The 23,293-nt window shown below is 36.6% G+C and overlaps 1 protein-coding gene across 5 annotated transcripts in view; it reads left to right on the forward strand.

Moving 5' to 3' along the window:
* LOC148643549 (uncharacterized) overlaps positions 1-16,667 on the forward strand; it is a 38,534-nt gene extending 21,867 nt beyond the window's left edge. For 3 of the 5 annotated variants that reach the window (XM_088616343.1, XM_088616345.1, XM_088616344.1), the window contains 6 exons: positions 847-1,010; positions 4,298-4,479; positions 6,325-6,382; positions 8,074-8,226; positions 10,197-10,397; positions 15,010-16,667. In XM_088616343.1, the coding sequence (XP_088472469.1) occupies positions 847-1,010; positions 4,298-4,479; positions 6,325-6,382; positions 8,074-8,226; positions 10,197-10,397; positions 15,010-15,048 (797 nt within the window). In that variant the 3' untranslated portion in view covers positions 15,049-16,667. Of the gene's footprint in view, positions 1-846; positions 1,011-4,297; positions 4,480-6,324; positions 6,383-8,073; positions 8,227-10,196; positions 10,398-15,009 lie in introns of those variants that run through there. The other 2 variants (XM_088616346.1, XM_088616347.1) reach the window with 2 other exon arrangements.
* The last annotated feature ends 6,626 nt before the right edge of the window (positions 16,668-23,293 follow it).

Raw genomic sequence — 23,293 nt, forward strand, 5'->3', positions numbered from 1 at the left:
AAATATCCAGCAAACACCCTCACAATCAAGAGAAGGAGTCTTTTCAGTTTGTATTTAAAAACATGCTTACTCATCAAGAGGCAGCGTCTTTTTACACTTTAGGGAGGCAGCTTCACTCCCATGGGCATAATACACAAAAGACTCTCCACAGGCAAGGCCAAAATAAATTAGGTTTTCAAATTTATTTTGAACCCTGGAGGTATTTATCTTTCTTCACTGGTTTTGTGCACTGACTGCTTTTGGCCTTGCTTATCCACTAAAATAATAAGATTTGGAAAGAAATACTTTTTTGATATTTACACCAAATACACCACTGTTTTTTTAATGGTGCTTTTCTATGATTCATGTTGTGAGCAGTTGTGCACAGCTTTCTAATTTTGTTCTCAATGTAGTTTGGTTGTATATGCATTTGTGTTCTTTCTTAAATTGTAGGATAACTTTGTATATACAGTAATTTCATCTCATTATTTAAAAAAAATGATTTGTTAATTTTGAAGCAGTAATACAGTACATTAACATACTTTGGTCTTTCCTGGAAAAATCTTCTAGTTATTCTGCAAATATTTTCATTTAGTATGGGTGCACATGTTTAATCATTAAAAAATCTTCTATTCAGTTTGCCTTGTGCTCTAGCTGGATCTGTTTTCTCTCTTAGTCTATGCTGTTAAAAAAATGTGTAGTATGTTCATTGACACCTTTGCAAAGTACAACTGTACATTGTGAATCCAAAATCGGATACAATGTTTTTTTTAATACAGTAGCTGCGTTGTCTCAACAGGAATCAATGATAAATGAGGAGATCAGTGTCTTGATAATATTGTCTTCATGTTATCTCTGTCCTGTCAGCCGGTGGCCTCTATGTCAATGCTTTTGCCAGAATCCTGAAGGGAGCAGAAAGTTTGCACCTTGCTGAGCTGCCGCAGGGCTGGGGGGGTGAAGAGAAGTTTGTGACTTTGCGCCGTGATTTCACCAGTCTTCAGCGGTGCCCCCGGTGGACTGACCAATCCGCAGTGGGTATACCTAACCCTTCATCATTATAGGGTTTCTTTTTCTATTACTTAATCGCACTTTAAACTTATCCTTAGTTATTGCCGTAATTGAATTAAAAGTCCCTGCAAATCTGAGTAAATTATGAAACAAGGTTCGTTGCTCTCCGGTTCAGGTCTTAATTGATTTGCTCATTGCTTAGCCCTGTTTGTAATTGGAACACAGCTGACAGGTGACATTGATGGGTTGCCTCCGAGCCTTTTTAACTCGAATTTCATTCACTTCTCCCTGTAACCTAATTTAGCCTCCTGTCTATGTGTGGTTTTTATATTTGCACATGGGTTATTTCTGACGCTTGTTGAACAAGAGACCTCCTGACAAATATTATTTCAGCATATAATAGCAATGCGCATGCATGCTGTCTGAAAATTACAACTGCATTAACATCACTAAATGTTCCAAATTGTTATGATTTCAGACTACATCTAAAATGTGTGTGCAGGTGAATATTTTTGTCTTAATTCCATAATCACTTAAAAAGTATTAATTGTGGTTTGCAAAACTAGAAGGTATATTACACTTGGGTTGGGAGGACATTAAATTATTTTTTCTTCTACTTTGAATAGTCCGAAATTGATGTGCAATTCCTTAATATCTTCAAGTGCAATGAAGCCATCTGAACTTGTACACTGCAGCAATCTTCAAAACCAATTTTTCTCACACTAAAGTTAGTTTTGACTTCTTTAAAGGCAAAATGTAGTGTCTAACTCATGTTCATTAATTGATTGTTGCATTTTTTTCATTTATCATTATTTTTAGTGTGCAAGGATGATAAGGATGTAAAAGTTATCTTTTCTATCTTGAAAAGCTATCTTGAGATAGTTCAAGCTATCTTGAACCCACAGATCCACAGATTCAGAAGTTCAGCTGAATTGATGAAATGCTCATTTCTCCTTTTCCTTTTTGTTGAGACTTTTGCTAGCCCTCATTAAGTTCTGTGTCTCACCAATATTAACCTATTAATTTAGCCCTTGTACTTTTTAGGCATACAGGATGATGTCTCGGTGAGATAAGAGTTGTTTTTCCTTGTTTTTTTTACAAAATGATTATCTGGAACATGATTCATGTTCTTTTACGCAGTATAAAACAGTTTGTGAGTCATGACTAGATGTGACGTGTCAGTGTACTTTTTGGTCACCCCTTTGTGAGGAAGACACAGTGCGAAGAATGCTTTGTCTCTTTTACCTGGTAACGTTTGATGTCTGTTATGTGGGAGACAAATCTGTTATACTGCTTTAGTTAATTAATGGAAAAGAAATAGAGCTCATTATGCAATAATTATAGACTACAGCACAGCAAGCTTTTTTAAGACTGTGAAGCCCTTTTGTTCAATGAATGGGTCTTTTTTTTAAGCTAAAGGTATGCTGTAACTCTCGAAAGCAGGACGAGCACTAGAGACACTCACCAGAATAGTAATTATTTTTCGTAAATATGCATTTAATTAGTAGTCTGGCTGTGTATTCACACTTCACTTGTAGAATGAATTCTTGAACCAACGCAATAGTTTCTTGGGCCTGGTTTAATAATCTTAAGAATAGCTGTTTATGTAAATTCAGAACCTACAAGTTGGATATAGAATTCAACTTTGGAGCCACATCATTGTGTTTTAATCTTAAAAAGATTACTTTGATGTTTTTGATCCACCTAATCCTACCCACAATAAGGAGTGATTACACATGCGATTCAAACCTTTAGTCTTGTGGATCCCAGTCTCAAGGTGCTACAGAAGGTGCAGAGTACTGTCTGAGAGCCAGCGCAAGAGCTCAGCTGACTGAATGAGCATGTTGAAATGGCCCAGTTGAAAATAACAGACGTGTGTCTTGCAGTTCCATCTTGCTGTATCTCTGTGGAAGTCTTTAGAAGTCTGCATTTTCAAGGAAGGGAGTTAGGGATGTGCTCTTTAATTTCATTTAGAGTGCAGTATATCTGTATGTGAGGAGTCCCTACTGAATTGTATCTCCTGTTTGGCGTTCATACAGTATGTTGTTAAAAAAAACATGATAAGAGGTTGTTAGATGCCTGGGTGAGACGAGTGTAGGATGCCTGTAGAGTGTTCTCTCACTCCTTGGAACATATGGTCACAATTAAATCAGACAAGCTCTGCTTTTCCACGTTACTCTTCACACAGATAATGGCCATTTAAAAATGAGCACACACACTCATTGTGATGAGATTGTAGAGTCCTCCAGAGCCCTTCTGAATTCACTTCTGAATAAGCATGCATGATAAGCCTGGCCAAGGGCACGTGACTAAGTTGCCTGAAAGGAATTGTGCCTATATCCCCTGTCCTTTGAGTTTGGGATGGTGCACTCATACATTCTCTCTATAATTGAATGTATAAGGGTTCTGTAATTGAACAGCCTGTGATCACACCCCTTGAAATGCTTCTTCTCAATGCATTTGCACTGATCAGTGTTCTTCTTGCAGACTTTACTTTGCCCATGAAAGTGCAGTTTCTTGTGTAGCTCTATTAAAAGCCATCCTTTGTAAGCTTTTCTGACATCGCAAATGTACAGGACGTGCACATTGTTTTATTAAATTGTATTTATTTACTTAGTCTTGTGGGGCTCAAAATGATTTTAAGTCCATTTCTTGTTCCTACAGTAAGGTTTAAACTCTGGATTTATTTTAGAAACATATTTAATAACAGCTGAGCCAGAGTTTTTCATCTGTGTAGTACTGTTATTTATATAGCATGTAAAGCAGAATATTTCTTCTGAAAATTGACAGCATTGTGTTGTAAGCACTACCTTCACATTGTTTTTTGGGAAGCACTACATTTAGTTTCTACAGGAAAAAATGGTCATTTGTGTTCCTTCTAAATGAGTTATTGCAGACAAGCAGTGGTTAGAAACCATAGAAATAAAGCATTATTTTATTGTGGTTCACAAAAGCCAGTAGCCGGAAATGTTATGGCTGGCTTTTGTTTTAATACATGCAGAAATTCCGACCAGCAGAAAATTGCTAGCCACCATATACAGTTTAGTGGATATATACATCTATAGGAACAAGTAATAGGTTTATTCCATGCTGAAAAAAAGAAGAAAGAGAACACAACGTTTCAGCTGTGGAGCCTTCTTCAGGTGTGAAGAAGGCTCCACGGCCAAAATGTTGTGTTCTCTTTCTTCTTTTTTTCAGCATGGAATAAACCTATTACTTGTTCCTTTGCAGCCTACGCATGCTGACGCAGCTACCAACCTGAACATATACATCTATATGCATGTATTGCCCTTCTTCTATTCTCCCACAGGTTCTACACCCATACCATGATCCCCACACAGTCCTGCTGGTCCAGCTGTTCGCTCTCCATGCTGTTTACAGGGCAGACCCCTCTGGCCAGAGGTGTGGGACAGTGAGTGCCCTCAGTGGGGAGCACCTGAAGCTCGACTCCAAGTCACAGCTGGGCTGGGCCGTGGTCCCACTGTTTGATGGGTAGGGGGATGAGCGTTGTTATATACTTTATATAAATAACAGTGTAGTCTTACACTTGCAAAGCAATTAACAGCCATTGTCTGAACACAAAGGAAACCCACAGATCCTTTGGAAGCATAAAGTGTTTTGTGGATGTTGCCGTACCAAAAATATTTTGCACTAATCATTGAAAATTATTGAAAAGATCTATCTTGTCTTTCACAGAACACTTAAGACTATCCTTTTAAATGAAGAGAAAACTATTATTTCATTGCCCACTTGCTGTAGAGTCATTAATGTCCGTAAATCTGGCTCATAATTCTTTGTAAAAAATCGCTTTCACTGTTTTCATTTAATGTTTAATCAGAAGGAAAAAATCCACACAGAGAGAGAACATATATACAGTAGGTGAGGTGGTTTGATAAAAAATGGAAGTTGTCCCATACATTGAAGTCGTCAATTGACAGATTCTAAAAGGGAAAAGGGTTCAAAGCAATATAAGTCTCATAAGATAATTATTTTTACCAATCCTTTAACAATTTTAAAACTTGAATTTAACATTGTTTTGTTTAAAGAATAGAAAAGAGAATACATATAAAAAAGCTATCACCAAAAAGAAACACAAAAACAAAAAGTGGGCTGATTAAGATAGACAAGACAAGACTAGTATACCAGTCTCCTATGATTGAGTTTTTATCTGTTGTTTAGACACATTTTTCATGCCTAATGTGTGATAAGAATTTGGGAGTCATCGCTGAGAAAAAGAATTTAGATGCTAAGCATATATGTTTGTTATATTTCCAAAAGCACCGAACTAACTGCTTACAAAATGCTTACAAAAACGTGTGTATCTAATACAGTATGTACTGGATACATCAGAAAGTGTTGGCTGTAATCTTCATTTTGATCCACAAGCATGGAATTGTGTATTTTCCGTATGAATGTATTTAAGTGGTCTGGTGTTCTTGGCTTTGAGATGAACAGAAAGAATCGTGCCATACTGAACCTCAGCCAGGACATCCAATCGACTTATCCAGGCCCATATAGAAACAATATATACAGTAGGAAGTGATGAGAAACCCAGCACTGCCATGGACATAGCCTGCAGCTTTACAATATGTGAAAAAGCCTGCAAGATATGTCATTGAAGACAAAGCATAGTCAACAAATTTCTTAATAGCACAACCATCTTAGTAAAAATCATTACTGTCTTTTTCAATAAACCAACCACTCCTCTGAGTATGCAGTTGAGCCAGGTCATGCACAGTAATTTAGTTATTAGAACTTTTTTCCTTCACTTTTCATTATATAGGCCATTCCTCTACAATTGTAACTATTATGCTAGAAAATTGTTTAGCTTCTCTATATTTCAAATTTATTTTAATGAGAAAGCTTTCTAACCACATTAAATTGTGTTCATGTTTTTAATGAGAAGGATCTTTACTGAATAGAATTATTCTGCTCTTTCATTTAAACTGCTAGTGTACTGAAGATTATTCAGAAGTGATATTCATAATTGAAATTCCTATAATATTTATTTTTAACAGATAGTAAAGTGATTAAGATAAGCTAATAGCACAAATAAAATGAACAGAGCTATCTTCATGATAGGTCACCTACAATTATAAAGTTTTTTTCTTTGGAAGTCCCAGCATTTCATGTGCTTGTTTGGACAGTGATCCAGCCTCAGTGGGTAAAAACATATACAGTATTGTCTGCACAGTAAGTAATGTCTCTTTTATTAGAACATGCTGTTAAATGCAATCTGCAGTGTTTTATTGTCTGACTAGCTGTTTCCAAAAAAGTGCATTTTTGTTCCTCAGTAGGGAATTAGTTTTGTTTTCTTGTGTTTTTATTTTGCTGCAGTCCTTATGTCTGGAGTGGGATTCACCACGTGCCCATTTTCCAAGGAAATCCTGATGGTGTGAGTGCTTCTTTTGCTCAGCTTACATTGCAAAACAATGAAAAACAGTAACTGTGTTCTATTAAGTTACACTGCAAGTATATGATTCATGTTAATTCCTCTTTTAAGATGCCTAAATGTGTTTTTTGGTACAAAACAAAGAATAGAGCACATATTTGATGTGAGATATGTTGCATTTGTCCAACAGATCAGGAGAGAAGTGTTTGGTAACACACTTATTTGAGACTACCGTTTTATTCCGAGACAAAACTGTAAACAGTGGGATCACCTATCGGGATGGACAAGCAAACTGTGCCAGCTGCTAAGCTATAAAAGAGCTAACTGCTCTTCTGCGACTACTAAAATATCATGTGACCTGTCATATGTAGGACAGCAATACATTTTCTGATCTTAACGTCAAATCAGGTATTAATTAGGAGGGTGACACTGTCTGTCCTTGACCAGTAGCTATAATTTTGCTTGCAGCCATCTGCACCAAGGTGCACAAGCTCCTGTAATGCAAAAAAGCTTGGCATGAAAATGTAGGAGCAAACTCTGACTCTACTGGAAGCAATGTGGGTGTTAAGTTATTGTGCCAGGGTTTTTTTAATGGGATTTTTGTTGGTATACGTTACTTCTTCATATCGCCAAGTTTTAATTTTAAAACCATAACTTCAGTAACAGCCACTTGGTGTATGCATGAGAAATGATAGCAGTTGCTTTTCTTTATTGAAATATTTTTAAAGAGGATACCTTTAACAATTACAAACTATGGTTACTGTTTTTTTCCTGTTGTGTGTTCTTGTTAATGAAAATAAATAGAAAAAAAACACAGTTGCACATATTAAATACAGTGGCCACACCTTCTAGTTGAACACTTTTTGTTCTTGGCAAACAAGTTGAAAATATGGTAGTGAGTTTCATAGTTCAAATGTATAGGGATTTTGTTTTTAATTTTCAATGATAAAAGTGTTTAAGGACCTCACTTGAAAACCACCCTTTGGAATTGTATGTTGGTTTGTTTTGCACGTTTAAACACATGCTTTACAAAACATCTTGGCACACATCAAAGTCAATGCAAAATTATGTGAAGCATTTTTTATGGTTTGTAATTCAACTTCTGTTTTACTTTAAAAATAGATTTGGGATATTTACAGGTCATTGTTGGATGGTGTCCTAGAATTATAGTTCTATAGAGAAAGCAGTAAGTGTATATACAGTACATAAGCAATGCGTATTTAAGCCTTTTAGCCACATATGTAGTCTTTTTAAATTACCTCTTGTATTTTCTGTCTCCTATTGATGTAAGACTGATGTTAAATTATTGTCATTTAAACAATCCATTTATGAATGTAATCTGGCTTTTCAATATGTAAATACTTCACAACATTAAAATTGTGTGACACATTATCTGATGATTGTTCTGTGTAATAAGGCCTTTCATGCACATCCTGTTTTATTACAATATATTATTATATGGACCTCTTAGTACTTTTTTGACATTGAGAGAGATTATTAACACCACTCTTGTTTAAAAAGAACAAAGTTCTTTAAAATTAAGAAATTAACTAGGGCTGTTGTGACTATATAAATTAAAACAGCCCTTCTTGTACTGTAATAACATTTAATAAAAACTCTGGGGAGGTGTGAAATATAAAAATCTGCTTAATGAACTACATAAAAAGTACCTCATTTGTCTTTTTTTTCACCAGGGATTTCTTGGGGCTGTGATATCCCTTCCTTTGAAAGATGCCATCTCACGCAGCCTGAAAAACAAGAAACTGAAGCTGCAGAAAAACTATGGGAGTGTGGTAGCCGAAGTTTGGGATGGACACTATTTTGACGATGAACGCCATGATTTGCCTGTAAGCACCGATGCACAGACACTTCTACTTCACCATAAAATCCACAGGAACTGATTAAAGCAGTAGGCCCTGTATCCCTGACATCTATCTTCCATCCCCTCTGTCATGACTCATAAAGTCATAAAGCAATGTCACATGCAAGGATGTTGAAGAGCAGGCATTAGGAATCTTTATGAGACCAGTCGATGATATGGGTAGCCTCCTTAAAGGGTATTGCTCTTAAATGTCATTTTAATGGATTTCTCTTCTATTTTACCTCCCTCTTATGCTTTTTATTATATTTTTCTTTCCTTCGTGTACTTTGGAAATCTGCTGCTCTTGCCGTTCTTACTGGAACTCATTTTTTCTCCGGCTTGTGCCATTTTTAGTTCTGGCTCTCTGTTTTTTTTTTGTGGGAAACACAAATTGCGGCTGTGATGATTCCAGCGCCACCCAGTTGACGCAAAACATTGCAATATCATTACCAAACACTGCTGGGATGTTGTCGTTATGCTAGAGAAAACATTTCAGACCACATGTTTCTTTCAGCAGTGCTACAACAATTAAGACACAATATTATAGCCATTTGCATGGTGCATATATAGTATTTTTAGAAGACATTAAATGTGAATGTTTTACACACATTATTACGATGTGATGTGTAACTATACTAACAGCATTACAGTAAGCATTACATTATTAAGCTTATATTATGATGCCAGGAATATGGTAAAGAATGCTTCCCTGAAGTCTACATTTCTGTACAAAGCTGCGATATTTTATGATTGACTGACTGAAAACATATTCAGCTGTAGAAAAAGGCCTCATACCTATAGGGTCTGTTTGATTTCCCCTCAATGCTTAAATGCATTCAGTAATATACAGTAATTATGAATAAGTGACTGTTGTGCAAAGTTGAAATATGCATGAAATTGTTAAAATTCACTATCACCTTTCCTTTCTGTATGGCACTGTTTTTGATTTTATGTGTTTTTATATAGGACGAAGCCTTCAATACTCTGTAATACCTTGAATTCCGTTGCTTTTTTAAAAAAAAATGTGACTTGCCCGTGACAGCAAAACCTTCATTGAATCCATGAGTGTTATTTTTTTTTTACATGTACTGGAAAACGTTTGTGCAGATTTAGCAAGGAGAGAGCAATTAATCATTATTGTTCTGGTTATTTTAAATTCTTAGATTGAGCTGTAAATTTAACTAGGATTCTATAATAATGAAGAAAATGTAAGATGTCAGCAGGGTATTTAAATTGGACATATAAGTAAGCTTATGTCCATCGCATAAGTTATAATGTAAAAATATCGCTTAAAGTAAAGGGTGCAAAATATAATCTTAGTTTATCAGACATTTTATTGTTTTTCAGGTATTAGATAATTTTGCTAAGGCCCTCAGTGCAGTGGGAGCTGAGACCTGCAGTTTTTTTCCACGCTTGTCTCCCTAGTTACCTAACTGACTGCTCTGTTTGAAAACAGACAGCTTTAAGGTTTTCTTTTACCAGGACTATTCATAGCTGTAGGTCTTTCATGCTGAGAGCTGAAATAGAAAGATCTGGGGTGGGATGAGTTGTCTGACCTGATCAATACTAAAACGTCAATGTGAACATGAGAGAGCACAGTCTTATTGAATGCAATCAAGGCTGAATGTCCTAAAGTATTGTGTCATTAAAAATTCTCATAAAACACTGTGCTTTCTATGATACAAGTCTACCATGAATATACCTGAATTATTTATGAAACATTCAATTCTGATAAGTGAAGTCAGAAGTGTCAGCTCCATGCTTTTTATAGTTTAGTCACAACAGCAGAACAAAAAATAGAATTACAATTTAAAATAAAACAGTTTTGGTAATTATAAATTCTTAATGAAAAATAACAAGATGCGTTATTGCAAACAGTGTATGCTTTGAGTGTGGCTAGTAATAGGGTTAGCAACTCAAGGGTTAGCAAGTCAAGTATCTTTTTGTACCAAACAGGTGATTGATAACCTTCTGACTGTGCACAGTAAGAAGAAGTTCCTGAAAACACAGTCGAAGAAGCCAGGAAAAGAAATTTCCCAGCTGGTGCTACAGCGCTTGAATCGCAAAATTAGGAAGCAGGGGTGCAGCAGTGAAGAGTACCAGCGAGAGGAGCAGTTTTATGAGGAGGCGATGGGAAATACTTTTTATGCACTGATGGTGAGTATTGTAGTGTTTCTTAAAGACCTGTCTGTGTGGGATTTCATGCCTTTTTTGTATGTATTTTTTGATTATATTTATGTATTTATTTAATGTATATGTTGTAATGTATTTGTACGAAGACAGATACATTCTCTGCACCAAAAGGAAAGACAGAAAACAAAGTTCGGCAGTGTCAAAATATTAAACATTGATTATTTTTTCATCATCAAAGATTCAAATAGCTCTCTTGTTGGTGGCTGATTTTTGTAGGTGCCTTTGTTACCTGTGCTTCATAAGCGGCTGTTAAAGTTGCATGTTGAGAATACAGTGAATTTCGGTTTATTCCTTCCCTGAATTAAGCCTTTCCTGTCCCTACTGATGAAAAGCATCCTCACATCATGATGTTGCCACCACCATTAACTTTGCTTTAGACCAAAATAGTTTAGTTTTTGTCATGTCTGGCCATTCGCTTTTAGCCATGTGTGCAGTCTATCTTGAGTCTTCTTCAGTGACGGTAAATAAGGTGTACCTCTTTCAGTAATGACTTCTTTTCTGCCACTCACCCACACAGGCCAGCTTTGTGTAGGGACTGGGATATGACTCCCATCGTAAACAGAGACTTTTGCAGATCTTTCAAAGTCAAGTTGGCTTCACAGTGGCAACCCTAACCTGTTTCTGCTTGTTGCCCCCTCAGTTTGGAAGGATGGGCTGTCTAGCAATATATCCTTGAGAATAAAGGCACTTTGTGTAAGTGTCGTAATTTAAGAATACTGTTGGACTTTTTATAGTGCTGTACTTAACAGTGTTGAAACATAAGAAAATATGTACAGTTACAAATGAGAGGCCACCCAGCCCATATATCATGTTTGTTTATTCTTCTCAGTTGGTAATTAATTCAGCCATTTCTTGAAAAACCTCAGGGTAATACGTCTTTGTAGTGTGTTTCATACTCGCACAACTCCGCCAAAGAAGTACCTCCTGTTTTCAGAGTGGTAAGCGCCTCTTGGAGTTCCCCCTTTGTGTCCCCTGCTTCATGTTTCACTGTCGTATACGCTATACATCTGACCCAGGATAAAACATTAAAAATGGAATTTATTAGCGACACTAAAAACAAGTTATTATTTAATGGCCTTATACTACTTTCCTGACCCTCCTTTTGTAAATGTTTTTTTTTTTTGTGGGAGTGCAAAAAATAATAGTTAAGCTTGTGCCTGTCCTTGTTCCCTTATTTCTGCCTGGCTTCCTATCTCGCAGAACTCGGTATTTTGAAACACGCTCCAAAGACATCTTGTGTGTTTCTTCTGACTAATCAAGTAGTTGATCATAGAGACAGGTAATTACTCCTGTGCCAAAAAACCACTGGCTGTGAAACCCCGAATAATAAGAATGTATCTGCACAGGTGTATGGTGCTAAAGTATACTGCAAATTACACTCATTTTGAGTACAAAAGGCCATTTGTGTCTGAAAGATCAAATTTCCCATTTTCCACTGATCCTTAAAGAGGGACTCTCATGAACTTTCGTGGCTTTTGAAACAACCTGATTCATGTTTTCAGAATTCTCAAAGACATTGACAAAGTCTATGAAAACCATACTTTAGGTTACAGCAGAGATCATTTGGGTAGTTTACAGAGCTTTGATTTTACATCAACAATAAACTGTTCCAAATATCATATCCGTAATCACTTGCGTATCTAGCTGCCTTTTTAGTATGAACAGTAAGGAACTGATGCTGGAAGTAGTCAACAAAACTGATTTGAAAGCAGATTTTAATTGTTTTTTAAAAAATCAAAAAGAAAAGTTCTACAGAACAATATGCTTAGAAGTTACCGCATAATCATTCAAAGTGTCGTTTTGAGTCTTTGGTTAAAGGAAATGAAATGCATAATGTATTAGCAGTGAAGCAGAAATTATTTAAATAATGCATTTCTTCTTTGCTGTCAAAGTTTACGTAATTTATGCCAAAGGATTGTTCCACATGACATAATTACAGACAGGAAGCACAATATTCATAGACCAATCACCACTGATTAGGTGAAGAGTAGTCTTTTGCAATTTTTTTACAAATATCATTTTTGCTGAGTCTTTTCTGTTGGGCTGTATCTTTTAAAAACGCCAATATTCTCAAAATCATATTGCATTACTTGTAAGAGTGATAGACCAGAACTTTCAGATGTTTTTTTTGAAGGAATGGTTTGACAAAACCGCTAGAGTGCAAGACTGACTGAATAATAGCTATTTCATAGTCTAGAATCTGTGGCAAAAACCTATATTAAATCTAGCAGCAGCACAGACAGAAAGATAAACTTTATTATTGAAATGGAGAGCCTCACTTTAAAATAAATAGTGCAGGGGTTGTGTTTAATGCATTGTGTTTTTCTCACAGATTTATCTTGTCATTTTGAAAAATTGCTGCTATGAATGAGCTCTTACAGGCCACCTTTATTATGACACCAACATGTCTGTTGTGAAGATGGGAAATAAGCAGAAGCCCCCAATGCATAAACTCTTCTTCAACAAAAACACAGCACATTTTGGGCATTAGCATTGGTACATACTGCTTAGATCATGGGATATCAAATTGAGGCTTTTTTTTATTTAGTTTGATTGCAAATTACTGTTCACAGTGATTTTCATTAAGGTATCTGTGGAATAGCTTCTGTGTATTATCAGTTTTCAGGTGTTCTCCTTATATGAAATCTCATCCGAAGGTGTTTAATTAATTAAACTAGTGTTTTTGATTTCTTTGTGAAAAGCCCCCATTTAAGTGCACAAAACAGAAAAATACAATGTCTTTCATACCTAGATATAAGTCTAGAAAACTGTACGTATCAAATTACTGTGTTTCTTACGAACCAGTTTTCTTATCTCGGTTACCACAAGTAGTCAAGTCATGCTTACTGTATAAATATAAATAGACTGTTCAAAATATACTAAGGAATAGGTTGCATGAATTTAGATCATGCTCACACATGAAAAGGATAAAGCACTGGACATGAATTTTGCCATATTTTTCAAAATTTTCCAAAAATCGAAATTCACAATTCCATTTCACGCTTGTGAACTAAAACTGTAGTTTTCCAAATAAGACTTGCATTTTCATATTTTTTTCTGTTTTAAATCATATTGCAATTGCTCATTTTATTAAAGAGAGTGAGAATTTCACAGGCTCAGTGCTTAAGTTTAGGAAGCATTTTAGTGTGAAGGACTGGTTAAGACTCTGAACTGTAAGCTTATAGGTCCAAATACAACTTTTTTACCCTTAAGCCAAGTACTTCACTGAAATTGATCCCATTAAATGACCACCTGCATAAATAAGTATAAATATATTTCGCTTTGAATAAAAGCATCAGCCAAATAAATTACTAATAACCCTTTAGAATGACAAGTGATAACAGCTTTTCTGCTGTATTTATCAAACAGTGCTTCTGATTCCCTATTCTAAGAAACATCTGTTTCAAAGATAAATTTGCTAACCTTTAACTATTCAGGAGCTGTTTCCTGGGTGATTTGCTGCTTTCTTTCCAACACTACCGCTGTAATAAAGTTTGATTTTCTTTCTGAGCTAGTGTGTACACAAATATTGTTAGCCTCCTGACAGTTCAGTTTTATGAATGACTACTGCACTGTAGAATTTGTGTCATTTAAGGTTTTCCTTAATAACTCCTCCATATTTCTACATCAAGGATGCAATTTCAAGTTAATACAATGCTGCCGTTATGTTGAAAATATTTTGCTTAGCTGCCTTAAACCAGGGCAAATAAATATTCTCTGAACAGGTTATGTTATTGTTTGCGATTTTCTTTCTTGGCTAAAAGGAATCTGTCTGTCTCTGAAGATTTCGTTCCTGCATTACTCTTGGTCTTTTGTCATTTTTCATCCCTGCAAGTGAGTTTTTTTTGTTCTTGCTCAAAGAGAAATGGTCTGGAGCTCTAGTGGGTTGTAATCCCAGCAGAAACGAGCACTCGTTTGACTTCAGGATAAGTGTTTCAGCGCTGAAAGAAATTGCTAACTCTAGCATGCAGCACATGCTAACAAAAGGAGACTAATCAGTTGTGGAAATGTAGCTCTTGTTGTTGAAAAGAAAAGTCAAACCACAAATTTAATTTAGGGAATTTATATGCGAGGTTTTGTCTTTACTAAACCTTGGTAGGCTGAACAAAGATAGAGAGAGGAACAACCTAAAAAAGTACAGAAACTTTCAGGCCAGTCCCATGGAGGAGAAAGAATGAAGGAAGGAAGGAGAGAGAGAAATGAAGTTTCAGGCAGCGTGCCTCTGTGCCCATGTCATTAATTATGTGTCATTCAATCAAAATCTCTCTAAATGCATCATGAGAATGGATTGGTTCACTCTGCGATTTTCAGAATGAAATAAAAAGAACAAAGCACAAATTTCTTATCAAGACCTCATTAGTTTATCTAAAATGTCAAATATTCACTTAAGGAAGATCAGTGACATAGTTTCCTGTAATGCAAACTAGTTTCCTTAAATCATCCCAAAATTCTGTTTAATTTGCAGTGCATTTACAATAAAATGAGTTTTTTTACCAAGGAGAATGCTGGGCTTTAGAGGGTTAAATAATTTCTGTATCTTTTCACAGGGCTGATGATATTTCTCGTTTCTCTGCAGGAAACAGCTTTGATGAATGCTGGGTACGGACCTCTCTGAGATGAATCACTGACTGTGAAAAATGTTTTAAAACATGGAAATTTCATTCAGTGCTGTTCGATACAGTTTTCCCAAAACATTCAAATGGGCTTGTCTAGAAAGTAATCAGAATCAAAAAAAGCAAAATCTTGATTTTTCCCTTTTTTAATTATTTGCAGCTAGTGTCAGATTATTTAGGAGTGAGTATCATTGACGTTTATTGATGACTTCCCCCAGTCTGTGAATCGCTCAGAGGTGGCTTTATATGAAACATGAGTGGTATAGCAGTTGCTTGGCTTTTTTGCAGTCAATTTGAATTCCAAAGAGGATTGGCGCTTGCTTACTGCACTGTGAGTCATACCTCCAAAAGATGAAGTTGTTATACAAAGCAAGGGCAGAAAAGAGAAAGGCAGACACAAAATAAATTACAACACATCAACGTAAAGGTCTTATGTAAATGGAAATGGCTTGATGTCTTTTATTTGAGTTGAAAACCTTATATAAAATGCCCATCAAATGCTAATTTGGCAGATTTAAGACCACAGGGTCATGGTAAAAGCACATAGCTTTTAGTAGTTCAAATAGTTCAGTGGGACTGAATGGCTTTTTAGGTGGAGATTCAGGATTTCACTAAAATATATGGTCTATTATCCCTTAAGAATTACAATGCTATGTGATGGGTTTAATTGCCATTTTCTGTGTCACAGATGATATCATAAAGTGTCAACAGGCATTGTGATGTCTTTACTTCTGTACCATGTGTGGGTCATTTGTAATTTGCTACCATATTGCACCTGGGGTGAAGTAGAAGTGAACAGAGTAAGGCACTTTGTGTCACATATACTTTTTTTAATGTTAGCAAACCCTCTACATATTTTGTACCAACAGGCTAATCAAATTATTATTTTTTTCCTCATACCAATAGTTACATTTGTTTAAATTGCAGTTGAAATTTTTTTAGGAAAATACATTTTAAGCAATAAGGAGTGCTGATATTTCATGGTTTGATTTCTTTGTAATAGTAATAATATACTGTATATGATGGTTTTAAAATAAACGTTATTTTAAGCAATATTAATTATAAATATTCTTTGGGATCTGTTGGAATAAGAAGTGCTATACTGTATATACAGTAGGAAATTGCCTTTTTTATTAATCATTGAATTATAATTAAAATATTACACTGTGAACTTATTTTCTGTTAGCCTTACAACAATTCTGCTATCTACACAGCACATAGCAAGGGGTGACCATTATAGATTAAGGACACTGAGATCACATTAATCTTTTGCATCTCTCCTTTTTAACATATATTTGCATGGACATCTTATCTGCCTCTTTCTTTTTATCTGTTTAGTAGTTCAAGGTAAATGCAATTAGAAATGACAATGTTTTGTAACTAATATGAGTTTCGTGCCATGTGTAGTATTGCAAAATGTATTCTCACCGCGCAGAGCAAGGCAGACAATGTGCTCCTACATTTTTATGCGTTTGTTTTTTCCTCAAACATAAGATAACACGAATGTAAATTTCTGTCCCCCACACACACACACAAAACATTTGCAGTGATATGTAATGGACTTGCTTTCGTCTTGTCTGTTTGATATAATTGGTCAAATTAAAGATGATGATGGCTCCTCCTCCCTCTCCTGTTATTTGGATAATATAAAACCAGATCAAGGATATAGGAAATGGAAGTAGCTCAGCCACCATCTAATTTGTAAACCAAATTGTCAATGAACACATAGCTGTAATGCTATTCACAACCTGCAGAATAGTTCTCAGAGCCTCCACTCCTCTAGTGTTCTGTGCAATACTTTTTTCCCTTGTCTTTAAAACAAAGAAATATGTCACTTTATGTCAATATGTCAACAAAACACACAAGAACGGGTTTGTTTTTCTCCTTTCCAGAGAAAAATAACTCACCAGAGTGCAAGTTTAAAATTGAATTTCATTATGTCGAAAGACAAGCCTTGAACTAGACCACTAGACACGGATGTCTTGTGCTAGCGTATTACACCATTTTGTGCACCATTGAAACAAACTATTGAATGTTGTCACATTTGTGGAAATAAATAAAGTCGTAAAGCCAGATTATTTTAAAAATAAAAGCCTCTGTTCCCTGCCAGGCTTATTTGGTAGCGTTATATTTTCTAGTTATGGGACAAAATGTTCTGGGATCTGTCCCTGCAGACTCAGACTGGGACTAGTGTGTATAGCAATGGCTCTTTCAGGATTGCTATCCTCCATCTGGGAACAAATTGGATTCTGATATTATGCAACAGTTTTGTAGATGAATGCATCACTTCGGTCCTCGGTGCTGCTGTTTCCTGCACTTTATATTCCCTGTTAAATTACAGTACATGTATGGAGTTTTCCAAAGAAGCCCTGAAAAAAACAATGTCATTCACTTATACATGTGTGATATTCTTCATTATGTTTCTGTTCCCAATAGCCTAAGGCTGTCTTTAATACACAGCAGAGTAATGCATCTGTTTCACTCAGCAGGTTAGTGTTTAGTATTTATATAACAGAGCATTGGAACAGGTGTTATCTCAAGGAACATTTCCATATTCATTTTACTGCAGCGCAATGAGCCTGCATTCTGTGGACAGATTGATTGCTGAACACTTTGGTCACTCCAGCCCTGCACACTCAGGGCAGTATAAACAAATGTTTCCCTGTGCTGTCTGGCTTTCAAATAGACAGACTGTTCTGAGGCAGGAATAGCGCTGGTGTGAACTTTCCAAATTTTTGTGGTGACGAATTCCAAAATCTCTGCTGGTGCTGTAGATCTAATGAATAATTCATCAGATATGTAAGTGAATAAATTACATTTATTTGCCTTGGATGGCTCATAAGATAATTCAAAATATATCTCTCTTTGGCCATTTCCATTTTATCGCCTACTTTATTCTCTGATTTAGAAGGCTCTCTTCAGGCTTTCACTTGCTTATGAGATGCAGATTTGAGAGCTGGGCTTTCTTGGCATGGTACCTTTCTTATAGTCATCATGATTTTATCCTCATAACTCCACCCAGCTCCCTGTTTGTATAGAGCTTTCTAAATAGGAGTCCTTAGATGTAACCTTTGATTAATGTTTGAAAATAAATGCATCCTCCGATACCTTCGACTCCCATGAAAATACATTTCATACAGTACCTCACAGTTATGGTGCTGTTTTATTGTACAATGCCCTCCAGATTTATTCATACCCTCAGTGAAACAGGAACAAAAAATCAGAATGAGTTATGGATTGTATACTTTATCTCACTTAACAAATGCTGAAATGTCATACTGTAATAATAATAGCATAGCAGAGAGCGTAGTCATATTAGTCATAAATAATTGAATTCTGCAAAACAAGAAGGTCACGTTTATTCACACCACTAAGTATTCCTTTAAAAAATCAACAGAAATAAATCTACAATAACATGCTGCTCTTTGAAAGTGCAATGGAAGCCTCTACAGCTATACAGAGGTCTCAGAAGGCTTTCTGTTTCCCTGGGGTATGAAAGGAGGTAATACACAAAGAAAATTCAGTTGCAGCATGCATTGTTATAAACTTAATGTCAGAGAGCTCTTCAAAGAATGCGGACAAATGCTCATTGACCTCCACAAGCTGGGGGATGGCTGCAAAAGATTCCACAAAAAGCTGTATCTACCACTTTCTCATCAATTATTAATCATGTCAGTTATTAAGAAATTGAAGGCTACTCGTACTGGAGCAATCCTGCTAGGAAGAAGATGCAAGTGTATCTTGCCTCCACAACCAGCGAAACTAGTGGCTTGGGAGGCAAACATTAATCTGAAGGCAACAGCTGGAGATCTCCGATACACACTGGCATCTTCAGGATACAAAGTGTCGAAAAACTGGCATTTAAAGTCTGCATGAATGCGGGCATCATTGCTGGGTTGCAAGGTAGCAGCCTCTTCTGTATGTGCACCACAAAAACGTGTAGCTCAAACTAGCTCAACATTGTTGGAATTACAATGGAGACAATGTCTTATGGACAGATTAAACTAAAATTGAGCCAGGGGCATACAGTTAGTTTGATCCCTGCCAGAGGAAGATTTACAAAATACAGGAGTGTGAATAAATGTGAACCTTGTCCTATCTAGACATAAATTAGGACAAATGCAATTCTTCTCTGTGTAATGCAATTAAGATTACTGTATAATGTTTTCAGAATTTTTTAATCAAAAGACGTTATCCAGTCAGTAAACCTTTTTGTTATTTGATATTTATTGCTCCTATTCCTTCAGGGATATGAATAAACACAGAGGGCACTGTACCTGTTTTATTTACAGCTTTTACACACTGCTTCTGTATTTCGGCTAAATTACTCTTGGCTGCCCTTTCTGCAGCACCCTACACAACTGGGATGTTTGGAGGTAGTCAGGAAAGGATGTTTCATAAAATGATGATTGATTGGGTGATTGATCCCGCACCACCCCCGTTTTCATGCCCGTTTTCAGTGAGATGGGTGCAACATGTTAAAGGACAGAAAAGGAGAATCGCTGGATTCCCTGGGGTCTTGCAGGGCACTTCTACACCTGCACCTGATCCCCTTCGATTGTGCACTATCTCTGCCAGGTGACCTCTTTCCACAGGTCCGGCCAGGCATCTGCTCTGGGCTGGACGAAGGGAAGAGACTAAGAAAAGCATTTCAAAGGATCTCCAGTGTGACAAACGAGGCTCGGCTGAAAGTTTCCAACCCTGTAGGTAACATTTTTCCCCTTGTCACTTACTGTATGATGTTTCATAATGTAAGTGTTTTAGCAGCTTACTTCCTTTAAGCGTGCAAATTGTTTAACCTGTTGCCGTACTTCAGAAGGCGGTACCCTGAACAGAAGTCTTCTCTGATGTTTGCATCAGAATTCTATTACTATCCTTCACAGTAGGTAAGACTTGTTTTGCCAATAGGAAAAAAAATGCTTATTTATTATATATATGTACTTGTTTGATATAAATCATGTGCATATGTTTCAAAGACATGTATAGCGCATTACCTACATTTAGTGTTTATTTTTTCAAAATAAGTACTGCTGCCTTCCATCAGTTGTCACGCTTTTTTATCCACAGAATAAGCAGACCTTTGAAAATAATTTCTCCCAGTGGCTGAACTGTTTTTGTTGAGTGCTGAGCGCATTTCAGCCATGGTTTATTCTGCCTTTTGAGTTCTTTTTTTTTGTGTGTGGATTTGTAAACTACTGCTCTTTGTGAAAACTGTTCTTAGGGGAGCAAATTACAGGTGGACAATCTCCGGCAAACCAGGCGTGGAGATTGTTTTATAAACGCAGCTTGTTGGGCTGAGAAATAAATTTTCCTGTGAAGGAAAAGCAGGACCTGGGGAACCAGCTGTGTTGATGCAGCCACCACGAGAACAAGGCAAACGACACATCAAAGACGTGTGCCATGGCTCAGAAATAAATTGTTGTGAGAGCAATTCGGCAAATTTGGGAATTATTCCCCAGAGTTTCTTCAAACCTATTTTTAGATTTATATTCATTTTTTGTTTTAAAGAAACAATGTGGAAAAACAGTTGTCAGAGCTTCTCCCTCACAGCACTAGGGCCCTGGATTCTATTCTAGACCTGGGGTGCTGTCTGGGTGGAGTCTGCATGTTCTCCCCACGTTCGAGGGGGTTTCCCTCCGGCGCACTGCCCATAGACATGCTGGTGGGGTAACTGACCTCCGGGAAAACTGGCACTGTGTGAGTGCGTGCGCATCTGCGTTGGTGCAGCGTGTGCCCTATGAGACTGGCGTCCCACCCGGAGTGTGCCCTGCCTTGCGCCCGTTGCTTGCAAGGATAGGCTCCAGCTCCCCTGTGACCCTTTGGATTAAGCAGTTAGAAAATGGATGGATGTGGAAAAATATCCAATGTGCTGTGCCGTGTTTAGAAAAGGTGATCAAAGTATTAAAGCAATAAAATTAAATGGTTACCTAACATGGCAGCATTTGAGTCCTAATATATTAATGTAAAGGATGCTTCCTGCCATAAGTAGATCATTAGGGTATCATTAATAATACCAATGTGTAGCCTCAGCAGACCATTCAGCAGCTATAATGTATTATTCTCAGTGCAATAAATGTGCCTGATGTTCTCTTTTCCTCATCCAGAAAATCAGCTTTCTAACTCTGTATGCTGCAATTGTATTCAGTATATATATAGAAAATAATCTTTCAAATGATCTTATGAACCTGACACACCAGTAATTCCCTGTCAGACCAGGGCCTTGTTTCATGGTATGAACTCAGACAGGCTGTGATTATGTCTAGCTATGCTGTGGCTTTGTTTTATTTAATGCGGCAGTCGTATTCAGACAGGAAGACTGCAGTTTGCAGCAAATGTGGTTATCTTACAGGCTTGTCCTCCTGTGGTATTGGTAACGTTAAGTAACTCTACAGTTCCATTTCACAGTGGTCTCAGGTCTATGAAATTTTCGGGAAGATGTATTTGCACTGTGCCCTGAATGAATTCTCCCAAGGTAACTACTTGGCTTTTTTCTCACCTGGTCGACAGCCAGATGGGGCTGACGATAGAGAATTTCTATTAAATGTCCACTGTCTTTCCCAGCTAATGGGTAGTCTCATGTTAGTTAGCCTTATGGCTTGCGAAATAAGACAGAAGATTGCTGTGTGAAAGAGAAACAAAGCACCTGAATGAGACAGATTACGTTTCACTACACTGGATTGGTTTTAAAAGGCTAACAAGTGGTTTTATTTTCTTTTGATATTCTTTATCACTTACCAAGGTGTTTTGTCTTCGTTTGTCTTATTTCTTAATCCCTGTGTAGTGGAGTCGGGGGCGTCATCTCATTACCTTCCCATTCACAGCCAATCTACAAAAGCTTATTGCATTTATTAACCCCATGCTGTTCATGCATGCTGGAGACAGCTTTTAAAAAACATGATTACAGACACCTTTTCTCCATCTGTTCTCAACTGTAAGATCTGCAGTTAAAGGCTGCAGAAATAGAAGCATACCACATGAGAGATACAAGGACACAGACAGCAGTCTTACATGAAATAAAGATTCTTCTAAGGCAGGTTTGGAATTCTTAGGCCAATTTGTAATTTGATGGTTTTGTTAAAAACAAACAAATAGAAATGGGCAATATCAGCCACGCCTCCCTGAAGTCACTGTGGAGCTTATGATGTGTCTTACAATGTGTGGTTCAACAGTGAGACAGGCTAGACCTGACCTCTATCTACTTTCTCATACTCATTGCAGTGAGCTGAGATGTAAAGACAAGACCGGCTGTTCCACATTCAAATGGATTGGGTATAAAATTGAAGTGTGAACAGTAATAAAACAAAATACTCTTTCTTCAAGTCTGTGTTTTTGTGCACTTAATATAAAAGTCAGCGGAGACGTGCTCACAGAAGTAAACAAGAACAAATAGATAAAATTTGATTTTTTTTAAACTAAATATTAATGATATACTAAAGGGAAAAAAATATATAACAAATGCTATTGGTTCCAATACTCATTTTTTTATGTTTTAATGCCTCCCAGTACATAATCGCTAAATGAAATTGTCAGAATAGAAATAGACCCCTCGTGATTTGTCTTAATGACATCATTGAAATATCCCTCATAGTCAAGGTAGCCATTCTGATGAGCTGCTGGCTTTGACTTTATATTAAGCATTTGTTTTGATAGTTCCGCTTTCTATCTTTGCGAAATGGCCAGAAGACATTAGTATTTACATTCTCACAAGTTATAGTAACTGTTCAGCTTTGAAAAACACCATATCACTCAAGGTCGTCCCTCTTTATAGAGCAGAATTCTAGCTGTCAGGTTTTCAATTACACAATAGCATAGTTCAAGGGAATAATTTCCACTCTCTGACTTATAGATTGGCTCAAATGTGAAAACAAGTATCTGTGTGAAGGATTCTAAGTGTTTGACAAGTAGGTAAGACATCCAGGCAGCTGTAATTTTAAAATTCTGAAAAAGGAAAGGAACAATGACATTCAAGCTGAATGATACATGACAGGGAAAGGTAAATAATTTATTCACAAAATCTTTTTCTCAACATTTTCATGATATGATGGACTATGATGGTAATTTCTACATTAATATTAAGAGTGAGCATGGATTCCATATATGCACATATTCTGAAAATTGAAGTATTTAATTCTATCAGCTTTATAAATTGTTCATCTGTCAGTGTAGATTCCACTGGTTTAGTGAAACAGAGAAAAAAAATCATTCTGAGCTCATTAGACAGTAACACAAACACCCTGCAGTATAACA

This window comes from Lepisosteus platostomus, chromosome 22, assembly GCF_059453375.1.
Source record: "Lepisosteus platostomus isolate fLepPlt1 chromosome 22, fLepPlt1.hap1, whole genome shotgun sequence".
Lineage (NCBI taxonomy): Eukaryota > Metazoa > Chordata > Actinopteri > Semionotiformes > Lepisosteidae > Lepisosteus > Lepisosteus platostomus.